Source organism: Hesperophylax consimilis, chromosome 22, assembly GCF_061612785.1.
Source record: "Hesperophylax consimilis isolate HC1 chromosome 22, BYU_Hcon_1.0, whole genome shotgun sequence".
In the NCBI taxonomy this organism is placed as follows: Eukaryota; Metazoa; Arthropoda; class Insecta; order Trichoptera; family Limnephilidae; genus Hesperophylax; species Hesperophylax consimilis.
In genome coordinates this window covers 23,587,195-23,609,942 of record NC_142857.1, presented here as the reverse complement: position 1 = coordinate 23,609,942, position 22,748 = coordinate 23,587,195, and the positions used below count along the sequence as shown (strand labels likewise).

Sequence of the window (22,748 nt, the reverse complement as noted above, 5' to 3'; positions counted from 1 at the left end):
TTATTATTATTTCAGTTCTGTGAAGCAACTGGCCCATGTTGATATAATAACAGAACTTCAATAGGACTTTCACAGAACTTAAATTTGAAATTTGATGAATTGTTCAAATTTTCTGAAACAATCTGTCCTAAGACAATAAAATGAAATATCAAGCATTATTAACTCTTCAGATTTTTTAAAAATTTTACCAAAAAGAATAGTGAAATTTCTAATTAAATGCTTCGAGGTATTTTAAATATGCTATATATTTCATATTTTACGAGTTGTCGTAAAAACAAATACCGTTTTAGAAACTAGATATAATTATCATTCAGATGTTTGTAATTAAAATAAACATTGATGTTTTCAAATATTAAAATTTTAATACCAAACATGAAAATGTTAACGAAAAAACTTACAGAATCATTTTAAAGTCGTGGTTAATAAACAAAGTGTTTTATTTGATTTAATATAATATGTCTAACCACAAAGTGATTGCTTCCTACGAAAAAATAATATCAGCAAGTACAGCTAATAAAGCAACAATGTAAAAGTCGTGGTTAATAAACAAAGTGTTTTATTTGATTTAATAGAATCATTTTAACTCGAAACTTGCATTATTTGGAGATGTACAAAGAACACCAACATCTTTAAATTGCTCTCCTGTAAATTATCATCTTTCGGCACACAATACCGTGGATTGTGACAATTATTGCAAAATAAATATTTCATTGCCACGAATGGCAAATAATAAATACTTTTATTGACAGAATGCTGAATATTTGAAATTGTTTTTGTTTTTTTGGACAATATGTAACACGGTATTCAACAACAATACTGCATTAAATGTTTCGTAATTTTTCTCTCTCCTGAACAATAATTACTTGCTTCATGTCACATTCACTGTATTGCATACCGAACGATATGTAATTTTGTAGTAGGGTGCAAGCAAATCATTTTAAAGATGCACACCCATAGTATCGAAAGTTTCATAAAAGTTAGGTATGAATTGAGATTTTCACGGCCAAAAGTATTGTAGTGATTTGTTTTTGGGGTATTATGCCGTGTTGCCTTACATCCTTCTTTAGCCAACGTTTCGGACAGCATTGCTGTGTCCATCATCAGGGCAGATGTGTAATTAATATAATCCGTTTAACATTGACTAAAGAAGGAGGTAACGCAAGACGACATAATACCCCAAAAACAAATCACTTTAAAAAATTTTATAAAAGTTTTTTAAACTAGTTTGGAACACACGCCCGCAGTCCTCTCTTACCCTGCAAATACCCAAAAATACTGAGTGCAAGGTGACGTTCATTTATATTTAGAATCATGATTCAATTAGACAATGCTTTTTTGTTTTTTTTGTTTCAATCTTCAGTTTCCTAACAAAAGCAAAATTATTATTACTAAGACGGCCTTCACAGTTGAGTGATTTTTCAGCTACAACAATATCAATAATGCCGTTTTTTTGTAATATTAGCACTCTAGTACACAAAAAATTCACAAGCCGCCATTGATACCGAGTTTACACACAGCACGTTCCAGAGAGGTAGATACTTTCAGTATCACCCTGGTAAAAGACCACCATTTGGAATCTAAACGTTGTTTGAAATAGCTTTAGCCGTGTTTTGGTGACAAGTCTGAATAGTCAGGTACTTCCCTATCTTGTCATTACCCTCCCGCTATAGTCTCACTGCCTACAGAAGGTTGGGAGCAGTTGAGACCCTTCTGCGGTACACACGGTAACTGGTCAACTTAGGACAGTGGCAATTCAGCAAACTCTTGAAAAGTGATATAAAGTTATGAAAAATGATGAAAATAAACTAGGTTAAATAGGTTACAATAGGTTAAATGGTGACCGGATAAATCATCACAATGATAATTCATCACTTCTTTAAAAAGTTATATAAAGTCATGGAAAGTGATGAAACAAAAACTTTATTAACTGGGTTAAGTAGGTTACGTTAGGTTAAAAAAAAAAAAAATCATCGTTTTTAATGACTTTATATCACTTTTTAAAAGTGTATTGAATTGTCACTGTGTTGAGTTATCATGAAACCAGGTTAAATACACCACTACACAAGCAAGGGCCTCTTTAAAACGATTTACCAAGTTTTAGCTATACGGCGATAATGTGTTCAGCCAAGTGAGACAAATTGTATTTAAAACACAATAGGCAATAATATAGTTTTACGTGTCCGCGAAGTTATCATTGAAAAATAGCCTTACCTTGTGTCTAAAATGTCTAATTCAAGATAAAACATTAAAAATACTGATAACGCGTGGCTAAAAAGAATTATTATAATCATTATTGTTTTCGATTAAATGCAATGGAACAAAACATATTGATAAAACTGATTGAAGAAACAATTACCAAATATTAAAACCAGTTCATTCAATTATTAATCTATATATATTTATGTCTGTGTTTGTGGCGAGAGGGCGGGATGCCACGTCGCGAAGATCGGGTGGGCGGCGTGGACTTAATTTTCATAGAAATCTACAGTTTTAATCCTAGATTGATGAAATTTTGCACACTTGACCTTCAAAACAAGAGTCCGGGCAATGCCGGGGGGGAAATAAGTTAGTATTATGTATATAAAAATATTGTCTATGAGTGGGTTTGTTTTTTATAAAAAATTTCAGTTTTATTACGAGATTGATGAAATTTTGCACACTTGACCTTCAAAAAATAGGAAGGTCCCTGTCTAAATGCGCTTTCTAAAAAGATCGCCCCCATTCCCTTTTCTCACCCCTTAAAACAGAATTTTGATGATATTTTGCACACTCTATGTTTAAAATAAGAGTAAAATAATTACTGTATACAGTCGATTTCGAAAAACTTTGCGTAAAAGCCGAGGACTTCAGCTGGTCAAAGAAATTATAGAAACTAGATAAAATTGGGTTAATCAATATACATTTTTGGATTCCAAATAATACAAATTTAATTCTTCCTTGTTTTATGTGAACAACGAACAAGAGTCCAGATTGCCTGAAGCCAGTAAGACTTTGGCCGTAATTGGGGTATTTTGTGAGGCGGAAGAGAGTTGAGTAGGTTATACTTGGTTATTTAGAGCTGAAAACTAAACATGGCTAAAGTCATTTCAATCAAAGTTTCAATTTCAGAACCGAAAAATGAGAGATACTTTTGATAATGATTCCGAGAGTGAATTTTTGGTTGCAGTTGGAGTTGAACTCGCACCATACAGAAAAATGTCAAATGCGTATATCATTTCCCTACACAGACTGCCTATAAGATTCTATAAGAGCGAATCATTCATAATATTCAATAACAATACTGCATAGCGGACAGTTCAATTATGCTAGTAAACATTTATTTTACAATATCATAGAACGACATCATTGAGGAGCAGAGATCGCCCACAGATGAGATGGATGACAATATGAAAAGAACCACTGGCTTCGAATGTATGAGATTTGACAAAAATAACACAAAAAAAAGTAATTTTAGTAATTTTTTGGTAAATATAAAAATATTTTATTTTACACCACTTTATATACAGGGTGTATCGGCACTAACCCGACAAACTTTAACCAGCTATTCCTTAGCACATTTGGAGTAAAAAATGTTATGGGCACTTTGCTGTCCGGTAGCATTTTTTGTTCAATTAAAAACAAAAAAAAAAAAAATTTCCACACTACATCACTGTCATTGGCATTGCGTTTCATGTTCAACAGCTGTTATAAGCAAGTATGTCAAAAAGCATCTTCGCTCTTTCGCACACACTAAATAATAATAGTTAAAAATGAGACAAATGGTGCCGTGCCATTTCGTTGTGATTGTAAAAGTGCGCCAATATAGGTACACATGTGCATTATTCAACGGAATTCGAATAAAATATTTGCCAGGTGGGTTTTCAAACTTTGACAAAGGATAAAACAGTGGTGACATGTGGTGAAAATATGAATAATAAATTTTTTATTAAAAAAAAACGTTACCGGACAGCAAAGTGCACATAAGATTTTTTACTCCAAATATGCTGAGGAATAGCTGGTTAAAGTTTGTCGGGTACGTGCCGATACACCCTGTATAATACTTATACTGACATATTATATCAGCTTTGAAGAAGGTACGGTTATGTATGAAACCAGTTGGCATTGAAATCTATAATTAAGAGGAATAACCAAAGGCATAGTTACAAAATATATTTATCTCTATTTATATAATCAGCATTACGATTGACGAGTACAAATTGATTCAGACAGTAAGTAAACAAGATAAATTACAAGGACTTTGGAAATTGATTATACAGACTGACTGGTACTCAATGCAAAATATTGATCGACTTAATAAATACACAACCCGTGCAGGCGCAATTGGAGCAGTTCGCTCCGGGCGCTGACTTGCTAGGGAGCCTAGGCGCTGATAATATCTAACACCTAATACACTGCCCTTGAGGTTTTTTCCAGCGCCATTTGGCTAAAGGCCAGCGCTGCACATAATATCAAAAAGATAAACATTCACGCGTTAATCTGACAATATTTAAATTCTGCTCACTCTCACCATCAAAAACTGTAATATCGTTGCTTGTGCGGTGATGGAGGACCTAGCTTGCGAAAGATCGCGATGCCGGAGTACGAACCCGATGCCTTGGACCAATCAGCCACTAACCAGTTGACTGTTAATGCAGAAAAAAAAAACTATACTTGCATCGTTAAATTCTCTTTCGCAAGGAATAAATTGGCCTTAAATACCCATTTAATTTCATATGGAAAGTTTCAAATCTATCTTCATCTACTAAAAGCAAAGAAAAAATAATAAATTAGTTTTTACTTGAAGACTTCACAGAACTAATGACAAATATACGGTTTCAAATATATTTATGTGTTTATATTGCAACTATCAACAATGTTAAAATGAAAAACCTTTTCTAAGCTGACCTTTATAAAGCACTCTATCCTACCATACGGCACGTTTTGACACAATATATGCTTTTTAGCCAAACACGAATCACATTTGCAAAATCCGCGGAAGGGAATAACCGTAATAAAGTAAACATTTTAAAAAATACTCTCACTTATTTTGCTATTGAAACAATGTTTACGTGAACTATTTTGGTGTTGTTTCATTTATTAGGTAGTTTATTATTTAACTCTTCAGCCTAATATCTAGAAGTTAACCACAGAAGAATTAAATCATGCACCTTTAACCTGTTAACCGGGGAATTCCGTTTTGAATTACGCAGCATATAACGGCCGCGAACTCCTTCGCTAGGACGTATCAGTACGTCACGCCCGAAGGACGTAATTTCAAATTATTATTTTTTTTCATTTATGCATTATAAAAATGAAAACATCGAATTAAAAAAATAGAAACTTTACAAACAATTATAAAGATTACAAAAAATATAAAAAAGGTTATAATTACAGAACAATAAACAAAAGCACAATTATTTTTATATGAAACAACAAAAAATGAGGTGACAGTTACGTTCGTAATACGATTTCTAATAAAATGGATGTGTTTTTGTGTATTTTTGCCTTATCAGTAATTTTAGTAACAAAAAACGTAATGTGAGCCATTTAAATTTTTTTTTATGTTAGCATACAAAATTTTAATATTTCAAAAATTATATTTTTATTTATAAATAACTGTGCCCCGTCACGCGTTGCTGTGGCTCAGTCAGTCTGTGCAGATAGAAAAACAATAGCGGTGTTGCTTTTACGTCCAACATATGGCGCTAGCATGTTTTTACCTGTCACAGGTAATTTTTTATATACGTATATAAAAACACACGCATATGCGAATTAAAGATTTGTAAAAACAAACATTTTTATTTATCACCTTTCAAAAGCAGTTTTTAGTTTTCAAATACATTCAGAAATATTCCATTTATTTTGATTTAATTTCAAAGTGGAAATAAACAGATCAGATATCAAGTTCCAGTGACCCTGTAATAATTACATATTGAATTATTTGAACAATGCAACAAACAAAGCAGAAAAACCAACACCCAGTTTCTCTATAATTACATGAATCATTGAAATTAAATATTACCGACATGAATAGTATAAGAATGAACTTTGTGTCTAATATGATAATATTGTTGTATGGCTAATGCTACCTACTTAATGATAATAAAAAGAAACAACGGAAAACAAACAAACGAAATTAATATAAATTAACTGAACCAATTAAACTAGTCCCAGCGAAAGTTCGTACGGACGTCGTACACGTTAGTCCTCTTCCTTCCCTTGCGTCTTGTTTGAAAATGAAAAAGACAAAAGATACTAGAATAGAGATATCACATACGATCTCTCGATGGGACTGGTATAGTAGCCGAGAACAAATGCTTCAGGTTCACACTCATGGGTAGCAGTTTCAATCTAAATTAACTAAATCTTCCATCATTGCACAAGCAACATTTTCCAATTATAATGATGGTAGTTGGAGGGATTCAAATATTTTCAGGTTATTCGTAACTCAAGAATGTTTGTTTCTTCATTATTATGCATTATACATTCATGTTTAAAAATAATAGTTTTTTTTGTTTAGCATATTTAACTCCACGCTTATTTTTGAATAGTTTAGAAATTGTTGAAATACTTTTCTTAAAAAAAAAAACACTGAAAATGCACATCTACAAAATGTTATAAAACATTTTTATATCTAAGTTGCAAATGGCTAGGAAAATTATTACTGCTCTATGGAATCTTATTTGTTACATTTTAAGGAATGGCAGTGTTGCAACTTTATACATAGCGTATGAAAGGTACAAATCATTCTTTGCAGCAGAAAACTACAACACTTATTTTTAATTGAATTTATTGTACAACCATAATATCATGAACCTAAAAGGGTATTCGGGGACTATTTGAAGCTGCCCCTGTGAGGGGGGAGATGTATGAAAAATGCCAAAACCTACTTAAATTATTTCATGCATAATATTATAACAACACTTGAATTGCAACAGATCTTATAAACTACAAATAGTACCTAAATATGAACAGCTGAAAAAAGCGATAGTTGCATAAACTGAAATTATTGGTTTATTTTGGAACACAAGGATGTTAATGGCTTATTTAACAACAAGCAACACACCGAATGTTCTCTTTTCAAAAATTTTAAATGGCCGAATGTGGTAATGGTTTTAGCATTAACTTAGATAAATGTTAATTTAGATAACTTTATACACTTTAATTTTATTTGTTGCCTAGCAGTTTATTCATTTGCTTATTCTGTCGGTTGAGAGTCAAATCGGCAGCTTCAGTTTTATCAGTGATGGTGGACACCAGGTCGTTTTGAGACTCGATTTCTTCTCCGAGGTTTGTGGCGAGCCCCTTCAGTCTCGTGATTGAGTGAACCATCTCGTCTAAATTAGCTTCGAGCAGTTGGTTCATCTGCTTACTGCCTGAGGGCTCTCCGGTATAGTTCTGACGCTGTGACCGTTCGTCTAGTCCCCGCAGTCTTGTGGAAGGATGATTGTCGAATAACTCCTCTCGGTTGCCTGACTCGGTTTGTCGACCGAGATGTTCTGCAAGTGGACTATCGTTAGGTCTGATTTCTGTAGGAGATGACATCCTCGGCACAGCGTCTCCGTTTTTACCTGAGATATAATTCTTCAAACTGCTGAACACTGATTTAATTCCATTTATGTGTTTCTGACTGAAGCGGAGATTCGTGTTGATTTCATCTAAACGTTTGCTCGTTCTTTCTAGTTGCTCTCTTTGTTTCAACAACTCTTCAGCAGTCGCAATTCCGATTTGTTCAGAGTCTCGTAAAATTCCAAGACTGCGCGAGGAAGATTCTATCGTCCTTTGTTCAATATCCATTTTCTTCTGCAGCATCATCTGGCGCTGTTCATCGAGATCCGTCGGGGTCGGGGTTGTGTAGTGAGGCTTTTGTCCTCCGTAATTCGGGTCATGCGTGATCTTCGGACGAGAATTTCTGAGAAATGTTTCGTCGTCAACATCGTCGTCGCCAAACAAGTTGCTAGTGTTGCTCAAATACTGATGCCCCGACATGATGATGAATACACACGTAAACTTTTCAGAACGTTACAGTAAAACCACAATAAAGGGCACAATATGACTGACAAATCAGTTACTATTCTACTCAATTATTTATTATCACTTCAATGACAAACACAAACGTCACACAGGAAAATAATACCATAGAAATATCTCTGCGTAGAAGGAAACTTTCCACGAAATATATTTTCTTAACAACTTTTTATTCGCCTGAAATACCCAGACAAATTGAAAATATCTCCTGAATAAAAATAAATGCCGCCGACGGGAATTGAACCCGCACCTTCCGATTGCCGGTCAGGTGCTCTGAACGACTAATCTACGTCGGCTTATTCCCTACCCGCCAAATAATTAAACATGTACTATTATTTCAATCAACAACAATTGCTTATTACATATTTTCACCTGTAAACAACCACTTTTATTTTTGAAGGAAAAGCTTTGTTAGTGCAGGTTCAATTTGCGTCGAGGGACATATATTTTTAATCGGGAAATACTTTCAACTTGTACGGTTATTTCAGGCAAATAATTATGGCTTTTAATATTTTTTTATCCTTTTTGCTATGCATAAAAAGCCTTGCATAAATATACCACTCACAAACATTGTCTTATAAGCATTAGTTTTTCATTAAAAAAATAATTATATGTTCTTGTCTATGGTGGTCACAAGTCCAAAAATTGTCGTTGGATTTTCTACGCTTTTGCCAAAGCTTTTGCTTTCGTTAGTAGTTCTATGACATTCATCGTTGATTATTCTGTATTCTGTCAAAATGGCGGGGAAGGGTAAGTGTGAGTAAATGTCGTCCTGCTTCTCCCTATTTCGCTCATTCGTTTAAAAAGATCACCCATTCTCCCGGTTTTTTGTTCCTTTACTGTCTAACTCATGCGCTGCACGTCTCAATGTCGTAACCTTGTTGTGAAAAAATCGAATATGTCGGCTGGCACCTAGGCACAGCAGTAGCTCACACCTATGCGTTATTTTGTTTACAGTTGGTGCGGAGACAGACGACCAGCACAGACTGCGTTTTCAAATAGAATTAGAATTTGTACAATGCCTCGCCAACCCGAACTATATACATTGTGAGTATTACCCCGTGTTCCCGATGGAAATCTCTCGATTCGAGGTGATGCGCCATCAATAACTACTGTTGCGATATTATATTGTGTATTCTATGTGATGTAAGATAAACCAGTGCGGAAGCTACAGACTGTAAGGGCGGATGCTAAAAGGCATTAGTCGTAACTATTCACCTCTATTGCGTCGTAAATTTTCCGGGCAAACTGCTTTTTTTGTCATAGAAAAAAAGCCATACATATGGCCAGTCGAATAAATGCCATATCATACATTGTTTTCCCTAAAAATGTTCAACCAAAGAGTGATTTTATCAAAGTTTCACATACTTTACTTTGTTATGTATCTTCATTATCTATTGCAATTGCCTTACATCTTTGTTTGACCTTAATAAACTTTGTTTTAACCCTGAAGAAGATATATCTAAAATGCCATGTATCGTCCTTCCTTAAAACCTAAAACTAAACATTAAATGCTAGATAATTATGATTTTGTGGTGATGACCTACATAGAAAAGCGTCACCTTGATTTTTCTCTATTTTAAACTGTGACCTGTGTAATTTATGAAGAGATTGCTGATCAATTTTAACCAAAAAAAAGTGTGCCAATGATTATACTGCTTCTAATTTTGGTTGTGAAAATACTTCCTGAAGTGTGCATGGGCGGATCGATTGTTCCAAGTGACAAAGTTTCTGAAAAGATAACAGTTTCTAAAAATAAGTTTATTCACATGACAACATTATCATATTAATTATGTATGTGTATTATGTATATTTTATATATTGAACCATTCAATAAGCTCCTATGTATGTATATATATGTATTTTGTTTACTGTATTGTTTGTTTGTGATCAAAGTGAAGAAGGGCGATTGAATGTGTAGAAGAAATCTTTAAAAATTATATTTGTCTTGTTCTGATTTATTCCGGTTTTACTTATTTAATAAATGTATTATGTATGTACCATTGTTCTATGTTGAATTAATGTAATTTTAATTTCAATCTGCAGTCTTAATTCCATATTCATCATGTGGCTGAGAGCGATATAAGCATTGAACATATCGCTTAATAAAATTTCTTGCATTCGTAGACTGGAATTCTACAAGTATACAAAACCCTTCTTTCATTTTTTTTTATATTAGATATATTCAAATGAATGCCGAGAGTATTTTGACTGCTTGTTGAATTTCAGCCATAATGACTGCGAAACAATAAAATTATGTGTCAACTAAAAATGAGTTACTATCCAATATTGACAACTTCTCTGACCTGTTTCTAATCAATAATTGTTAAAATATTTCGTGCCTGTTTCTGTGAATGCTAGTATATTGTGTGTTCAAAAAATATCTAACCGTTTTATTTATATGATAAACATCAAAACGCATTTACACCTAAATTTAACTGGAATTTTGCCAGTAAACTTCTTTTTTTTTAATCCTTACCCCACTGGCGCATGATACAATGCGCTGAAAGTCCATTCTAACTCACGAAAACAGATATTTTTATTATTATTTTTTCTGCTACATGGCAACCTTTTTGATAATAATAATAATAATAATAATAATTGGATAATATGATTTATAATTTTTTTTTTTCTTTTGTGTTAGGTTATTAAATGTGCTATGATTAAAGGTTAACCCTTCCTAATCCAGAACTTTCTACGGATAAATTCTATTTTTTTCAAATCCAGTTTCTAAAGAACACATATTTTCTTTCTGAAATTATTTAACATATATCAATCATTAAAAATATTATTATCAATTTTCTTATTTATTTAGTTTTATAAACTGATACATGCATTCTAAATGTTATCTATTTTTCAATGGCGGGATTTGGTCTGGTTGGATTTTGATTGTTTGCAATGTGAGGGTGAATGGAAGAAATAAATGTGATTGCAGTTCGGAACGGATATCTGATAACAACCGTGTGAGGTTATGAACTGATGGGGAACGGACGAAAGTATAAAATGCTGTAGAAGTGGGGTTAATGAGGTTTACATATGTTGGCATCGCGTTTGGGTCTCACCCGGGCATCGTGAGTTTAATTCCTTGGCTAAGTCCTCCATCACGACACAAGAATATTTTTCGCTTAATGTGATGGTACTAAGAGGTTATTCGTAACCCCGGAATGTTTGAAAATTTTTAGCAGTCATCAATTTGGTATATGTGTGATGAAGTTTCCGTGACCGAAATACAAATGAAGTGTTCTGAAAACAATGCATATTCAATATAAGCGTTGGCAGGGCCGGCCCTGAGCTATATTGCGCCTTGCGCTGGCAAAAACCTGCTGTATTAGGTGTCGGGTATTATCAGTTCCTTGCCTCCTGTAGATGTCACCTGTGACAGGTAAAAACAGCGTCATCTGTTGGATGTAAAAGCAATACGCTCTATTGTTTCTCTATCTGCAACAGACTGATCCACAGAAACGCGTAGCGAAGTACAGCAACTTATAAATAAATTTAGCAAGCCAAGTAGCCCCTACTTACCACATGAAGTGTGCTCATGTCAAGTATTGTCCTTGTTCACTCTCGGGAGTTATCGTTTGGCCTTTCTCTTTTTGACGTTTACATTTTAAGTGTACTCAATGCTTACATTTATTCAAACAGACGAGTCAAGTGCCAATGTGATGAAATTACAATTTGTTTACTTTAATTTTTGTTTAGATTTTCAAATTTCAATCAATAGCTGTAGGAAATATGAAGGGGCTGATGAAATTTCATAATTACACGGAGTACCTGTCCCGCCTTGATCGAAAAGAGGATCTGATACCTGGGAAAACACGTCGTGGAACCAGAAGACATTGCCAAATACCCAATCAACTAATAATATTAAAATTAACTTATAGTTAACTCTATTAAAGGGACTGGGTTATGTCTTTCGTCCACAGGAATACGCTATTATCCGATGCTTATGTTGTGTACTTCCGTCGCAAACAACTTGTTGCGCACGGTCTGCACACGTCGCTATGATCACAAGACCCGCGTCGCCTCCACAATTGTTGAATTCTCGAAACGTCAAAACTAGAATGCCATAACCTCACTCACAACCAAACAGTCGTTTTTATGTCCTGTCATTCTTTGTTGACTGTTTTGTTTCATTATAAAGCACAAATGTCTGACACAGGTGACGCCATGTATAAAGTCGATGATGCGAGTGACGACCTCGCCTGGCTGATCGCGGGAGACTGGTATCGCCGACGAGTTAAAAAATGTTGGTAATGTGAGCCTGTGTATGAACTTCCGCGTAGGTGTGTGGCGGCAGCCTCCAAGATACTTGAACAAACTTGTGGACTTACTACGAGCCTTGGCTTAAGTGCTTACGAGAGCTTTACTAACCCCCCGACTCGTAATAATTTTCAAAAGGACAATTTTTTTAAGTCCCGATAGAAAACTCGTGTTGGATTGGATATAGAATTTGGATGGCAATTATTAGATGTTTTAATATTCGTCAGTGACAAATCGATATAGTACAGATTAATTTTATTTGGCATATCCTCAACAAAGCATTTATTTCGCTGAAAAATACCAATGCCTATCTGTAATGCCTAGTTGTAAATTAATTATGAACGCATGTTTAGTTGAGAAGTATGTGATGAAAATGATGTAATGAATGTGATAAAGGTCTAATGTACTATCTCATATCCTTATATATGTATGTATTTTTGCACTAATCTATGCTCGAATTCACCAATGGAGAGAGCAAATTACTGTCTCCATGTAGTGGATGATAAACTCTATACCTGTTTTTAAACATACAACAAACAGAAAAACTTTTAGTTATGTAGCAATGACCTTAAAATCTGTCTATTAATATTTTGTACAGTTGATTAAAAAATCTGTTTTATTGTGCTTAATGAAAGGGGCGTGTGGAATACGTCGCTCTGACATACAATACAAGTAAATAACCCGTATCTGATTAAATCTGTGTTACAAACACAGATTTGCAAACACTAGCGAACAACATAATTCAACAAAAAAAATTAAATTCAGTGCTAGCTAATAAGCAATAGAAAAATAATATATATACATAGCGGAAATTACTTTGTATTGATATAATTGCTCTATGAAATATAAATTTTTGTGTGTAAATGATTCAAATAGTGACAGCAAAATAAAGTGTCCAGTTAAATTCGGCAATCAGTTACTGATAATTTCCTAGAAAATGGAATTTTGTAAAATCTTCCGCATTGATGTACAGATCACGTTGTAAGGCCCGCCTCAAAGCAGTGTAAATATACTATTATTATAAAAAAATATCAAGTATGAATACACGGACTTCTTCAAGCAGTCGATGTTTGAAATAGAGAGACTGCTCCAAGTAGTCGATATTCCAAACGCACAGACTGCTATGTTGTTTAAGTAATTTTTTTTCTATGTAAACTGTGCATCCACTGCTGGGAGCTGTTGATATCGACTGCTTGTAGCAGTCCGTGTATTGGCCAGCCTTATGTCAATATATGATTAGGTGCAAAAATGATATATATTACTGCATTAAGTTTTATCTTTTCTTTTGTTTGCATTAAAACAAATGGTACACCAAACCAAACAAACTCAATATGGACTTTCAGTTCTCAGAAATAATCAAATGTTCTCGTGAAATATATAATTTTTGCACTTATCTTAGCTTGACCTAAGACCACATAAAAAAATTTAATTATTAAATATAATAAATAATTTTATTTTAGTTATTAATTGCAAGAAATTATGATATTTAAGGTACTTATTCATTATTCTGTATCTCAAAGGCACAAGAAATCGTCTATGTTTTTATAAAAAATATATGATGACATTAAACATTTTTTCCACAACGGGGAATCCAACATTATAATATGTATTCCGTTCAAGGGCATACACCCCCAACATGGACATCTATTTGGATATTTTTTCTCAATGGGGAATCCAACATTTATATTATGTATTCTGTTCAAGGGCATATAACCCCAACATGGACATCTATTGGGACATTTTTTACTTTTATTCTAAATCAATAAATGTTTTATTTATTTTTCAACTCCTTGTTAAGTACTCTAAATTTACTTTACTGTTAGCTGAGTGAACAAATGTGTCGGTCAGACGATGTGGGTTCTATTCTGCTAGCCATGTCCTCCATCATTGAATAAGGAACTTTGTTCAGATTTTCAAATATTGTTGAGTTATTCGTAACCTGGGAATGTGTTTCAATGTCCTAAGGGGGTATTTCACTATGTCGGGCTAAATATCTGACTAGCTACCCGTTGGCTGGCTTTAAAGATCAGAATAACTTCGTTATTCAACGGCGACCGTTTCACCATTGTTGCCGAGCTTCCGGATAGATAACACTCGAAATAGTCTGGCAACATCGCAAAATGTTTGCAGTTACTCCATCTACTGCCACGGCTGTCATGCGTCACAGTCCGCACACCGCAAAGTGTGCATTTTTTGGTTATGTTATGTTGATTATCAGGTCATTTTAGATAGATTCGTGTCGAATTAATACATTGTTTCTTATTTTGAACACAATCAAATAATTCAGGATGGATCATACAAGCATTCAAATTCATTCAACAAAATTCGACTCACTTCTCCGCTGTCAAACTCGGAATGTTTTGACGCCATCTTTGATTCGAGGAATAGCGCCTAACGTGAGGTTCGAGCACTGATTAGTCAAATCGAACTTTAACCCGAGCGTTAGCGTTATTCAGATATAGTGAAAACGAAAAAATGACTAATCCGCGGATTAGTGCTTAGTCAGAACATAATCAGAGATAGTGAAATACCCCCTAAGTCTCTCAGATACAGAATATGCCTCGAATATAGAATTAAAATAAATAGTTATATAACTGATATTTTTAGTTACCATTGTTTTAAAATACAAAATTAATTTGTTTTTTTATTATTATTTCAGTCCTTGCTCAACGTGGCTACTTTAAAGATACTACCTTTGTGAACTATTTGAAATATCTGCTGTACTGGAAGAAACCGGAATATGCGCGCTATCTCAAATACCCCATGTGTCTGTACTTCCTGGACCTTCTGCAGTACGAACACTTTCGGCGCGAGGCCGTCAACGCTCACTGCTGCAAGTTCATCGACGACCAGGCCATCCTGCTCTGGCAGCACTACACGCGCAGGCGAACTCGCATGTTCACCATGAACAATGGCACTATTCAGATGAATCCTGAGACCGGTGCCCCCCCTCCCCCTGGCAACCCTGCCAACCCGATGTCCATAGTCGGTAACAACTCCCAGATGGGCCCCCAAGCGCCGCAGAGCAACCCGCCGCCCCCCCAGAACAACGGCATAGGCCCCAATTCCGGAACCCTCGGACAAAAAGTTCCATAAATATCAAAAGCCGACGACTGATGTAATATTTATTATCGTTAGTTTGATAGATTTTAAACACAAATATGTTTCAGTTTAAAGCCCTCAAAAGTTTATGATATATTTTATAAATCATAGATAATAGAAACAAGGGAGATTGGTTATGTTATGAACCATTGTTAGTATGAATCCGCAAGTGTCGCCAACATCACTTACACATACTACTGCAAATTGCATCTACGCACAGCGGCGCCCCACATTTGTTTCTGCCTAAACACCAAACGCTTAACTTTCATTGAATAGCTGCTTTGATAGTTTGTGCAGTTTGATCGTGGCTTTGCGAAATTTGGTGCCATAATTTCCATTGTTTCTCTTATATATGGTACGATAATTATTGCGTGTTCATTTTTAAAACACTAGATTAACAACATGCCCTATGTTAATTACTAGTTCTGCATATCTGATATTTTAAATTAAACAAAGTTTTATGAAATAGTTAGGGAAATAATAAGGGTATAAAAAAAATGTTTGGACAGTACCTACCTAATTTAAAAGCAGCTCGATTGAAGAAAAACAAATTGTGACGGTACATGCTCAATTTAGTTGCATTATTGTTCTATATTCGAATTTTCAAAAAATTGTGTTGCTCTGTGGCTGAAAAACAATATTTTGGCTAAGTACTTGTACGTAGGGTGTAAAAATAATTGCGGAACCTAAATTTGAATAGCTTTGAGTTTTTTGGACTCGCTTCTATCTTAGTTATAAGATAACATCACATGTTCATTATTTCAGTTTCCGTAAATTTTAATTTCTGTTCTAATTCAATTTTACGAAGTTACAATTTTATAATTTTCACTGTTTATTTTTATTTTAATATGAATATTATGAACAGATAACGGTTTCGATGGTTGTTGATGACTACAACAGCGTGTTTAAGTGTTAAGTGAAAATTTGATGCCTTGAAGATGGAGTTGTTTAAATAATGGACGACTTAAAGTGAAGTAAAAACCTGTTTTATAAACCGTTTGATTGTGATTTAGATAATAATCATATATCTGTATTGTGTAAAGAGAATGGCTGAACTTTTCTGCTTTATCCTTATTCAAATAACCATCTATTTGTAATGAAACGATAATTAATGGACAGAAGGAACAAAATTTGGCCCATAAAAAAGGTAGAACAAATTATCTGAAACATTGTCTTTTTTTTTTTTTATGTTTTTATGGGTGTTATTGAAAAGCTCGTGACGGAAATGATGAGGTGATATTGTTACATCGACCTAGAACTTCCAAACAAAAGCTGTGCAAATTTCATGACTTCATAGCTCACTGCTTTTGCTGCTTTGTACAATCAGATTTCTCCTTCTTTATCGATTAGACTTTATGATTTTGGTGCTTAAAATGTTGTGAAGCAAATATTAATTCATATTGGTTGTGAGGAATCACCAAGTAGGGGTAAACGCCCCTATAAAAACGTCTTTATGACAATCATTATACTACAAACATATAGTATAATAACATATACGTTTAAACATAAAACATCAGTAAATAGCCCAACACTTACTTTAACTTCAGTTTATGGAGTCAGTGTTACAAAAACTCCCTCTAATTTCATACAACCATTTTAAAGTTGGAGTGTAACAATGATAACATAGCATTTATATAGCGCAAGTCCGGGGGTATAACTCTGATCGAAAGTTTAAACCTAAATATTGTGACGTCATATGTTTGCCTAACTATATCCACCAATGAAAAACTCTGAAAATCTATGGAATAAACTTTCTAAGTTTTTCATTGGTGTATACTATAATAAGTAGGCTCCGAATGAGGATTTTACTGTCTATATCAGTGGTTCTTAACCTTTTTGGCTGGCTACCCAAGGTACGAATATATTTGAAGTACGCGACCCTAATCTAATTTTTTATTTTTTTCCATTGACAGGTTATGTAATTTTATACTATAAAATTTATACGATGTATTGGTAAAATTAGAAATAAACAAATTTATTTAAATGTTCTGTATTAAAATCAGACCAGCATTAAAACAGTTAAAAAATTTACAGCAAAATAATCAGTGACTACCCTGGTGTTGTATTTTTGAACAAAGATCATGTATACGTGGAGTTATGTTTATAGAAAGTGCACAGCGCATGTCATGCTGAGGATCCAACCTATTCCTGTACTTATTCTTCATAACAGCAAGGCATGAAAATCCTGCTTCACATAAATAAGTAGTTGGGAAAGGTAGCAGGGCTTTTTCAGCTTCATTGCTCAGAACAGGCTTCCCAGATAATTGTGCCCAAAATTTTGTGAGACTCGTTCTGGCAAATCTCTCTTTTAAAAGTGCATCACCTTGCATTTCGAGCAATTCTTCTTGTAATCCAGCTGAATCGTTTTCAACGCCCATTACATCTACTTCAAATGGATTTCTTACCCAACTGTATTTCACGATATGGACATTTTGTGGAATATATCTTTCCATTTCATTTTCAAGTCTTCTCAAATGTTCTAAAAAAATAGGCATGGTCTCCACGAAAATACGGTTGCCATTAAGATTAAGATCTTCCAAAAACAAGTTTAATGTTGGAAACGCTGCCAATTGACATTGAGCAATTTTATTTTGCCAAAGTTTTGTTTTGTTTTTAAAAACAGTAATTTTTTCATAAATGTCTACTACAGTGCGATTTTGACCTTGCATTTCTGTGTTCAACTGATTCAAGTGGTGGAAAATATCACCCAAATATGCCAATTTAGCCATCCATTTGTTGTCACTGAAGCGATCAGCACATTCGTGTCTTTTATCTGTCAAAAATATTTCTATTTCTGTTTTAAGAGAAAGAACTCTAGCTAGAATCTTTCCGCGGGATAGCCAGCGAATATCCGAATGGTATAATAAATTCTGGTGTTCTGAACCCATTTCTTCGCACATCAGTCGAAATATCCGAGAGTTCATAGCGCGTGCCTTTATGAAATTTATAATTTGTATTACGTCCTGTAACACCTGATGTAGATCTGGCTGCATATCACGTGTAGCCAAGTTTTCTCGATGTAAAAAGCAGTGTATTAAAACAACCTCTGGATTTCGTTCCTTGACTTTGGCACAAAACCCGATGCGACTCCCTATCATTGCCGGTGCTCCATCTGTACAGACTGCGAGACAATTGTCCCACAGTAATTGGTGTTCCACAAAGAACTTGTCTATTAAAAGAAATATATCAGCCCCAGTTGTAGTTTCAGAGAGCTTTTCACAAAGCAGGAACTCTTCATTGAAATTTTGTGGAGTTCTGTATCTTACGTACACCAACAGCTGTGGGAAATCTTCAATATCAACTGATTCGTCGATTTGAATTGAAAATTTGATGGCTTTTTTGAGATCCGTTATTAATTGTTCTAAAATATCTGATGACATTAAATCTATTCTCTTTTTCACAGTATCGTTTGAAATTGGCACCATTTCCAGCTTCTTCGCAATTTCATCTCCACAGACAGTTCTTGCCATGGCTATTGCAGCTGGTTTAATCAACTGCTCAGCAATACTATGGGGTTTTTTACATTGAGCTACTTTTAAAGCTACTTCGAAAGAAGCGTAGGTAGTTTTTTCTAACGAAACTGTTGCTGAACTTGATGGTGCATCAAGTCTCATGCGCTTTGTTTGTGTTTCTTTTTCTTTCCAAAAAGCAAGCGGTTTATTTGCGTACGTTGGATGGACTTTTTCGAGATGTCTCTTCAATTTGTTTATTTTTAGCGATTCATTTGAAAGAAGTTGCGTACAAACCACGCATTGTGGACGTGGCACACCAGAGCGATCTTTTATTTCAATAAATCCTAAGGCTAAAAATTCTTGCTTGTATGTTAACATCCGTTTCGCCATGACTGTCCACAATTCGAAAGACTTACTGAAACAAAACGACAAATTATAGAAATATACTATTCTATTCGTTCATCGGCGAATTGTAGGCTAACAATGTCATTTATTGGAAAAAAATATTTTACCTTCTTTCGATAACAGCAATCGCGAGTTGCACTTTTAATCTTCCACAATTGATTATCACAATTTTGTAGCACTTTGTAGTTGTCAACAAAGAGTGTATTGTAGTCAAGTATAAACGTTATTCACGTAAAACAGTATGAGAACGAGCGTGCAATCGTAAACAAACTCGCTAGCAAACTGACCGAGATGAGACGAGACCGACCGACCAGCGCGGTGTGGCGGGCGGCGCGGGTGGTGACCGAGCCGAACCGAGCGATGCCGACTGCGTGAGCCGAGCGGTGGCGATGGCGCGCACTCCTCGCTTTGCGCCCCGCGCCCTTCCGCCCATTAAAACAGAACTAACATGTCGCGATTGTGAACAATAGATGTCCTTGTTCTGAGAGTAGTAATAATTGTGACTATACTAGTTTAGTGACATCGATCGGGATATCAATACGCGATTTCCGCGACCCAACCCAAAACCTCTCGCGACCCAAATTTGGGTCACTACCCGAGGTTAAGAATCGCTGGTCTATATATTGGCATATCTATGGTTTTTTAGAACAAATTTGTTTCATACAAAAAGCCCGAAGTTTTCAATCTATAAGTTGATTTATGGCGCAGGTTAGTGTCATTTCACTTCAAGTGCGCTTTACTTTAGTGTAGTGAGAATAAGTAAAAAAAAATATTATTTTCAAAGATACAGCTGATTAAAACAAAATCCATTTTCTCAAATGGGACCCTTGTTTTCGCCCGATGATGTGTGATATTATGACTGTATATTTTTTCAAATATGCAATTATTTTCCAAGTCAAATTTTCAAAAATATTTTGGTAAATTTCAGCGGATTTTTTTTTTCTGCTGATATTCAGCCCACGGTTTTAAGTAATAAAAATTTCAGCCATTCTCTGGATGAGTGCATATAATATAATCTTACACATTTTAACAATAAATAAATAACTTGTAACATTGTTGAATAACTAACTGTTGTAATTATTTTTAAGTGTCCAAACATTTTTCTATGTATTAATTATTAATAATAATAGTAGTTAGTTAGAGAGGGAGAGAGTTTTTTTTTTTTGAAAGGCACCAAATAATGCACTGAAAAAATATTATGGAAGTTCCAAGAAGAACGTTGAAGTGTAACAAAGAATTTTATTATTTATTTTGATTTTCATTTTCATTTATTAAACCACGAAAATACATGTTTTATTTTTTTTTAAGGGAGATGATAACTGATTTATACAATAATATTATATAGTCACTTGGTACCAATTCTGCTCGCCAGAAGATGCCAAATATGAATACTATTTGATCCATCTTTTAAATATGTAATTTGACTTAGTAAATAGTCACCCTGGTCTTTGTCGTACGTTGAATGGAATATTAATTTTACGCTTTCCTATTATGTCGTGTATCTATTACTAATATTAGTATGTGAGTAAGCTGTCGTTCACACATTGCGCTAATGTTTTCAATAACCTTTCTTCTTGACAATTGCTGCTTCCAGTCTCAAGGAAAATGCACATCACCTTTTTTTCTAAGGCCCTTCGTACACAGAAATACTTACGAGCTACGTGACTGACGCAACCACAAGTAGCCTTCTGATATGCTACTCTTTAGAACTGGTTTCTGTACACACGGCACTATCCGAAATATAACAAATGAATTTGATAATATTTTCGAGTGCATCCGTGGAATTAATACGATGTCACCCATACAACGAAATAACTGTTAATTGTAGAACATTCGTTGCCTCCAAGGAATTACGTGAGAATAATGTCAAATAGATTTTTCTTTCCCACCTCAAATCCACGTCCTTTCCGCTAAATTTGTTCTAACGTATTCTGGTAAATTATAGTTATATAAAGATGGATATTTTCCCACCTCCAGAACAAATTTAACATTCGAATCATGTTCAGACATCATTTCTGTCAAACGAGTAGTAGATGCAAATGTGACTCACTTAGGACGGGTTGTTTCGGAGAATTTGAACAATTCATCAAATTTCAACGTTCATTTTCGGGTTCTGTGATAGTCCTATTCAAGTTCTGTTATTATATCATTGTAGGCTAGTTGCTTGACAAAACTGAAATAAAAACAGAACTTGAAAAAATCTTTCACAGAACTTGAAAATGAACGTTGAAATTTGATGAATTGTTCAAATTCTCCGAAACAACCCGTCCTTAGCGTGCTACCAGCACTGTCAGTAGTGTGCAACTGACATCAAACCTGTAGTTGATGCGTCGCGTCGTGTACGAACACTAGCAAAATAGTATGGCGGATACTCTAGCGCTACGCGCACTAAACTCGAGTCGCTTGTAAGTATCTCCATGTACGAATAACCTAAGGGTGAGGAGACGGTATACATAGCACTCAAGCCATAGGCCCATTTTTTACATTATTGATGAGTTGTTTTTTTTTATCCTTCTCATTTCCTACAGCAATTAGTCCTGTGTGTATCTCCCTAGATGACTATCCTGTTAATATTCCTAAATGATTGTTTATTATCAGCATTATTTAAGAGTCAGTTATCGCATTATGTGAACATGCGCTAATAGAATATAACCATAAACAGACAAATCACAATGTTCTTGTGTTGTGAGAACATCTTGTTAATTAACCAGCATTATGAGAATAAATTACAAATATAATAAAGCATTTATTTCACCTATGTTATGATATTTTTTACTCGTGAATCGCGATTGTATTTTTATTTGTCATTTTATTGTTTCTATCAAAGAGATTTAAAACATCACCGCGGTTATTAATTATATCTGCATATGAAACTTGTCATCGTTTATAAGGGTAATTACTAATAATTAAGGATGCACTATTATTTTCTTTTTATCGTAATATTATTGTTTTAATTCAATAATTTTTTGTTTGTTATTATTTTAATTAGTATTGTATGTGGGTTTTAATTTAGTGTACATAAGTTGTACATGTTCTATGATTTATGTTAATTTCAAATATATTTTTAAATACTTCAAATAAATGGTATTTTATTTTATGAGCTAACAGCTTTGAAATCATTGATGTATTATATTTAGATGAGACATGAAGCGAAAAAATAGGTTCCGCTTTTTTACCTCCACTTATCCCAACACTAATGAATCCGGTCTAAACTCACTGTTATCGTGTTCTGTTATATCTGCCTTTACTTATGCAGACTTCGGGTGTTGGGAACTCTTAAAAAGGAAAAGGTTCTTAATATAATTACGTTTATTGATGTTACAATAAAAGGTCTGGTTAACCTACACTGTTCGTTACCCGAGGGTAATAATAATAATTGGATGACTTGTATAGCGCTGTTTTTGTGCAAAATCACCTCAAGGGCGCTGTAGAAAATTCTCTGCGCCCCAGGAGCTTGCTCTCTGATAATATAATCTCGCAAGTACCTGTTAGACCCTAGCGACATCTGACAGACTCTGGCGT

At 34.4% G+C, this 22,748-nt stretch overlaps 2 protein-coding genes across 3 annotated transcripts; one reads left to right on the top strand and one right to left on the bottom strand.

Moving 5' to 3' along the window:
- Positions 1–4,311: 4,311 nt before the first annotated feature.
- On the bottom strand, positions 4,312–8,105 carry Snap29 (Synaptosomal-associated protein 29kDa). The gene has a single exon (XM_089645075.1). It carries the CDS (start codon positions 7,966–7,968, stop codon positions 7,147–7,149), a length of 822 nt encoding a protein of 273 aa, XP_089501201.1. The 5' UTR covers positions 7,969–8,105; the 3' UTR covers positions 4,312–7,146.
- A 575-nt stretch (positions 8,106–8,680) lies between these two features.
- Positions 8,681–22,274, top strand: MED31 (mediator complex subunit 31). 2 transcript variants are annotated; one of them, XM_089645077.1, is made up of 3 exons: positions 8,681–8,757; positions 8,965–9,054; positions 14,927–22,273. In XM_089645077.1, exons 1-3 carry the CDS (start codon positions 8,745–8,747, stop codon positions 15,361–15,363), a joined length of 540 nt encoding a protein of 179 aa, XP_089501203.1. In that variant the 5' UTR covers positions 8,681–8,744; the 3' UTR covers positions 15,364–22,273. The 2 variants fall into 2 exon arrangements, with proteins under 2 accessions (XP_089501203.1, XP_089501202.1); XM_089645076.1 differs by having other exon boundaries at positions 8,695–8,763; positions 14,927–22,274.
- The last annotated feature ends 474 nt before the right edge of the window (positions 22,275–22,748 follow it).